At 36.2% G+C, this 6,704-nt stretch overlaps 1 protein-coding gene across 1 annotated transcript; it reads right to left on the bottom strand.

Moving 5' to 3' along the window:
* Positions 1–1,122: 1,122 nt before the first annotated feature.
* Positions 1,123–5,257, bottom strand: LOC100812406 (LRR receptor-like serine/threonine-protein kinase RGI2). Its single transcript, XM_003543901.5, has 2 exons — positions 2,384–5,257; positions 1,123–1,903 (listed from the first exon to the last, which is right to left on the bottom strand). The coding sequence occupies exons 1-2, from the start codon at positions 5,178–5,180 to the stop codon at positions 1,434–1,436; spliced, it is 3,267 nt and encodes a 1,088-aa protein (XP_003543949.1). The 5' UTR covers positions 5,181–5,257; the 3' UTR covers positions 1,123–1,433.
* Positions 5,258–6,704: the final 1,447 nt, after the last annotated feature.

Genomic DNA, 6,704 nt, shown 5'->3' on the forward strand with positions numbered 1-6,704 from the left:
GGGTTCTCTAGGCTTTGTGCCGGGAAAAAAGACACTGTCACCTGACTTTTCCCAATTCCCTTATCTATTAAGTAATAATTGCCAATATTCATTGGATCTAAGAAACTGTTGTTCGGTGTTCACTTCATTTAACATGGTTTGTCATATGAACAGGCTTTTAGATTGGTGAGAGTAGACTCTCCAAAAAGCATGTTTTGTGTTCTGGAAATGATGTAGCAGTAAGTAAACCGGGGGATGTCACTGTGATAGGTATATGTATGGGAAACATACAACAATCTTGTAAGTCTGCAGCTTCTATGAAAAAAAAATCGACTTTTAGGGACAACTGTTCTGGAAGTGATCTAGCAATAAGTGATTTGGGATGCTATTCTAATCTCGGTTGCCGAGAAGCTTAGACTTGCATCTGGGGGCCATGCTGCTCCCAATGGACTATAATACCTGGATCAGGTTTGGTTCCCCTCGACATGTATAAGGAGACTCATGCTTTTTGCATGACCCAGTAAGGAAGCGTGTACTACAAGCAACGACAGCTGATTAGCACTAATAACAACGGGATAACTGATCTTCCCGCCTCTACGCATGGTATAAAAGCGTAAAATTCTGGTATGTAAATTTCAATTTACATTCTTCACACAATGCAAGATCCTCATTGACCTCATTGACTTGAACGTTGGAGTGATTGCAGGTTTCACACCACCATCGTAATCCCCATTGAAAAACACCTTCACATGGTGCTTTGATCTCTTTCTTGAACCAAACATTTTTTTTCGGTTGTCCTAGATTGCCATAAATGAATAATAATTTTTATCGATGAAAAAGAGTTTCAATAAATTGGATCACGGGGTTCAAATAATGCTTATAGAGACAATTACAAATGACCTACTAATAAGGTCTCACATCGTGGTAAAAATCAAATTCATGTTATTGTAGGATATGAGCGCATTCCTTACCAATAGAACCAACCTTTGTTAGAAAATGAATAACTATTAGATGATGGTTATATTGAAAAAAATATATAAATATAAAATGAGAAATAGAAGATACATAGACTATAGACTGCTAACTTATAAGGTGGAACTAGTTTGAAGATATTTTATGTCTTGATTTTTATTGGAATGAGGATGAAACAAGAGTAGTACTTTACATTGACAGCAATTCTAAGGCATAGTTAACCTATGAGAGTGGTTTTGACTTAAAAGAAGACTATAGAAAATGAATTACAATGTGGAATTGAAATACCATCAGATATATAAATATTAATCTAGACAATTAAGAGAGGAAAAATAAAAATGAAACTAATCTAGTAATTAATGTGAACTTAAAAGAAGACTATAGAAAATGAATTACAATGTGGAATTGAATTGCCATCAGATATATAAATATTAATCTAGACAATTAAAAGAGGAAAAATAAAAATGGAACTAATCTAGTAATTAATGTGGTGACACTGAAGAAGATGGTGATTCAGTTAGAGGTTTACAAGATCTGGAGAAGTTTGGACACTGAACTGCAGCTTTTGGATTGGTGACAACACTTTTGTGTAGAAGATCTGACTTCTCAAAATCAAAATCCACACTTTCATGTCTGATCTCCTTGAGCATTGCTGTTACATCTTTCATTGTAGGTCTTTCTTCTGGGGATTGATTCACACAGAGGAGAGCCACCCCTAGCACTTGAAGCATCTCAGGGATTTGTGTTCCACATTGCAGTGCTAGTTTCTGGTCCAGAATTGGTGCAAATTCTGTTTTCTTCTCTCTGATTTCCCTGATAACCCAAGGGACAATGTGGGACCCTTCTGGAATCCTGTTGTCAATTGGCTCCATCCCTGTTAAGACCTCAATGAGCACCACACCAAAGCTGTACACATCACTCTTCTCTGTGATCCTTAAACTGTATCCATATTCTGCAATTAGTCAGATAATGCATGATTAGTCAACAGTCACAAAACTAAGAGAAAATTTTTAATTAATTTCAGTGTAATACACCCAGCCAATAAAACATGTGACACTTAAATTGAATCTTTGGTACGAAAGTAACCTTATTAAAAAAAAAAAAAAACAAAGGCAGTTTACTTGGGTGTATTTATAGTACAGAATAATTTTTCTCAATGAGGTAGGATAGTAACACAAATGGACAGAATGTAAAATGAGGAAGAAAAGAAGATGCTAAAAGTGGTATATTTTAAATCTGATTTCATTGAACTATTAGAAGAAAGATTAAGGAATAAAAAAGACTGGCAGTAAAGTATGAACAGACTAATTTTTGGAGTATGTCTATTTTGGCACATTTTTTATGTGAGAATAAAATGTGTTTCTAATTGGAAACTTCCAAAATGAACTAGGTGTGAGAAGTGAGAATATAAAGGTGATTTATATATACTCACCAGGAGCTATGTATCCATAAGAACCTGCAACTATTGCAGAAGCTCCAGAATAATCTGACGAAGCAACAAGTTTTGCAAGGCCAAAATCTGCAAGAGAAGCTTCAAATTGTGGACCTACCAAGATGTTGTTAGCCTTAATGTCTCTATGAATGATTGGAGGAATACAATCATGATGAAGATATTCTAATCCATGAGCTGCTCCCAGAATGATCTTATATCTTGCATTCCAATCCAAGAACACACTATTTTCATGGAGCAATCCGGACAAACTCCCGTTGCATATGTAATCAAACAAGAGCAATCTAGTTCTTCCATTGTTGTAGCACCCTAAAAGTCTCACTATGTTTTTATGCCTTATTGATCCAAGGGTGTGAACTTCTGCAGCAAAAAGGTCTCTCTCTGGTGTCTCATCATGCTTTGGTGGCCACAGCTTCTTCACTGCAACAACCTGGTTCATTGGAGTCTCCACACGGTACACGACCCCCGAGCAACCCTTTCCCACAATGTTTGAATCTGACAACTTTGGGATGATGTCATTAATGGAGAAGTTGAGTTTTTGAAATGGAGTGAAAGCCCATTGCATTTCACTGTCAAAACTAGTCCCCCCTTGGATTTTGAGAGCTAAGATTACCCCAAAAGTAACAAACCCTGAAGTGAAAATAACACCAAGGAAAGTGTATATGATAATGTTTCTTATTGACTCGATGCCATGGTGATGTCCACTTACTGGACACTTGGTAATACACAGGTCAGGGTTGCCAGCAAATGCAGCAGGAGGAAGATCCCTGAAGAATTTTGTATCAGGAAGAGAACCAGAAAAACTGTTGTAGGAGACATTAAGAGAAACTAAATTGTCAAGACTAGCCAGTATTTTGAGACTCCCTGAGAGCTTGTTGTGAGAGAGGTCCAAGTTGGAAAGTTTTGAGAGATTCGAGAAGGTCTCTGGGATGGGGCCTGTCAAATAATTCCAACTCAAGTTCAACAGGATATCTAGTTCTTGCAAGTGACCAATCTCATCAGGAATGGAACCACTGATCCTATTGTTGCTTATGTCCAGCAACTGCAAAGCCTTACAGAAGCCAAGTGACCTAGGGATCAAACCAGAGATTTGGTTTCCACTGAGTATCAACTTATTTAGAGATGCTAGCTTGCCTAAATTTTCAGGAATGCTGCCAGTTATTCTGTTTAAAGAAAGATCCAAGACATTAAGACTAACTAAGAATTCTAATGAGGAAGGAATTGCTCCTTGCAACTTATTGCTGTGCAAGTCAAGCATCTCTAGCTTAGCACAGTTACCTATCTCAAAGGGTATATCTCCAGTGAGTGAATTATCTGACAATTCAAGAAAGCTCAAACTTCTTAAAAAGCCTATTTCTGGTGGAATTTGGCCAGTGAAGTTGTTTGATCCCAACCTTAGCCTGACCAAGCTGGTGCAACTGCCAATATCTGGAGGAATTGGACCTGAAAGTCTATTTGATAACAACAACAACTGAGTTAAATTCTCTAGATGAAATAGTGAACTTGGAATGGACCCAGTGAGGAAATTATGTGAAAGATCAAGTGCTTGAAGTTTCTCACAGTGGGAGAGTTCTGTTGGTATGCTTCCATGGAGCTGATTCTGCCAGGCATAGAACAAAGTTAGTTCCTTCAGATGCCCCAAGAAAGGTGGAATCTCCCCAGAGAATCTGTTATTATCCAATTCCAATTGCTTCAAGCTGGTGAAGTTGCCAATATAAGAAGGTATCTCTCCAGAAAAGTTGTTATTAGACAAAAGAAGCTCCTCCAATAAGATAAGGCTACTGAGAGTCACAGGAAGTTCACCTACCAAAGAATTCATAGAAAAATCTATGACTCTAAGGCCTGTACAGTTTCCCATACTTTCTGGAATGGCTCCAGTGAAATTATTCTGCCACAGAAGTACCTTTCTGAGGCTTGTCATGGAACCCAATTCAGAAGGAATGTTTCCAGAAAGCTGGTTTTCATAGAGAAACAACTCCTCCAAGGCTGAACAGTTCTGAATCTCTGGTGGAATGTTACCTGTGAGGTGTGCAGTGTAGATTTGAAGTGTCTTGAGACTTTTAAGTTCTCCTATAGTTGGTGGAATCTCCCCTGATATCCCAGTATCTGCAAGGCCTAGATAAACTAGAGCCTTGCAGTTTGATATCTGCATTGGAATTTCTCCATGAATCGCCGGGTTCCCTCCGGCTCGAAGTATTTCAAGATCCCTCAACTGGCCTATTTCCCCAGGAATCAAGCCAGAGATCTGGTTATCAAACAGTTCCAGCTGCCTCAGCCTTGAACAGTTTCCAATTTGTGATGGAATTCCGCCTTGCAAGGAATTTGAATTCAAATACAGCCACTGAAGTTTATACAAGTTCCCTATCTCAGATGGAATGGTTCCTGATAAAGCATTGAAGCTGAGGTCCAATGTAACCAGTGACGATGACAAGTTTCCCACCGAACCGGGAATCTTGCCGGTGAGGTTTGCATTTGAGATGACTAGAGTTGTAAGGTTGCCAAAAGAAAGAAGCTGTGTAGGGAAGGTGGTGTGAAGATCAATGGATTCTATTATGATCTCTAAGACAAACCCTTCTTTGGAACACCTTATGTAGTCCCATCTGCATGGACTGTGGTGGGTTGGATCCCATGATGAAAAAGCAGTAGCAGAATCAGATGAATTGAATGTTGAGAGCCATGAAAGTAGAGAGAGACCTTCCTGGTTCAGAGAAGAGGTGGCTGCTGGGAACAAGGAGATGTTGAGAAACAAGATAAAAAGAGTTAATGCATTGCTAGACATGATGATGATTATGAGGTCTGTGTTCTGCTACTGTTCTTCAATTTCTCTTTTTATGTTTTAAGCATTACAGCACTAGTTCCTTAAAGTTACTCTTTATGTCCTCTATTATTTGTGTTGTATCTTGGATAATGGATACCGGAGTTCCCATTTGTTCATGTACAGTAATACTCATAAAGATGTAGACTGTTCCTTTATTCTTTTTCAGTTTTTTCCATTTACTTATATATATATATACTATGAGGACGGATCAAGTTATTGAGAAACTTTTTCATCTTAGCTACTGTTTTTCTTGAAATTTAATAATTAAAATTAATACATTACAATCATTAAATTTTAATAAAATAAATGATTAAGATAAAAAGTAACTCTAATAAAATTATCCTTCGGAGTAAATTGATTTCTCATAACTCTTTTATATATATATTTGGTATAAATCACATATTTTTTATAGAAAAAATTGTGCTCGAGTCAGATAAAAATTACTATGAGTAGCAAAAAATTTTCTCCAAATATTTAACATATTTGCATGTACAAAACTAAATCTCAATACTACTCATTAAGTTAAGTTAGAACAATATTGTATTAGTTGAATAGGTGTACGGTGGAATTTACTGTTTATATTTAAAGTATAGATTTTTCCGAGAATAGTAACTAGTAACAACATACTATAATTTTGAAGCATTAGCAAGAGAGATGTATATATAAAGCCTTTAATGAATGTGCATATTAAATGTGGTAAAATGTTGTGTTTTACTATATCAACTTTTTAATTTAACCCTTTGTTGCAGTAAATTTTAATAAGAGATGTAGAAACTGTGAAAAAAACATATAAGCAAGTTGAGCACAAAGTTGCTTACCAGATATATCAATATAGTTGATAAAGTTTTTGGAACACGGTTCGGCAGAACGTATTGTAGCTATAGTGTGCAACATATAATGCGAAACGATATCGATTGCGAAAATGACTGCGTTGGCTGTTTCAGTGTGTTCTGGGTTAGGTGCACATGCTGTTATATGGGGCAAGATACCTGGTTGGACAGTAAATACGAAAGCTCAAAATTAAATCATGTGTTGCAGAACATTCTTATGGTGAGTGAACTATACCTAAATGCTAAGCATGCATGGTGGTCCTCTCGGGTCCCATTTTCTCTCTGTGTAATCAACAAGGCAGAAGAAACAACAACTCAATAATTGGTTTGGATATAAGTTTCTATAAAATGTAGGTTTAATTGCATATTTTATCTCTACTTTTTTTTTTTAACAAATCTTACTCTTAATTTTTTAATTTAACATATTTTATCTCCAACTTTAAAGAATCATAAGAATTTTATCCTCGGTGATTTTACTACTTATATAATTGTATTTTTTACCCTTAAATTGTTATTTTTTGATAAATTTTACTCCTACCATTTTAATTTTTTTGGAAACTTTACACGTAACTTTTTTATTTTTTGACGAAATTTATCCCTAACTTTAATGCTTATTAATGGATAAATGATATAATGTAAAGTTCACAAGTTTTCT

This window comes from Glycine max, chromosome 13 (assembly GCF_000004515.6).
Source record: "Glycine max cultivar Williams 82 chromosome 13, Glycine_max_v4.0, whole genome shotgun sequence".
NCBI classification, from domain to species: Eukaryota; Viridiplantae; Streptophyta; class Magnoliopsida; order Fabales; family Fabaceae; genus Glycine; species Glycine max.

Excerpts from the sequence above, each read along its gene's own strand:
- LOC100812406 (XM_003543901.5), bottom strand. The coding sequence starts at position 5,180 with ATGTCTAGCAATGCATTAACTCTTTTTATCTTGTTTCTCAACATCTCC. Across the intron at positions 1,904-2,383 it reads TTATGGATACATAGCTCCTG|AATATGGATACAGTTTAAGG; the intron begins GTGAGTATATAT and ends GACTAATTGCAG.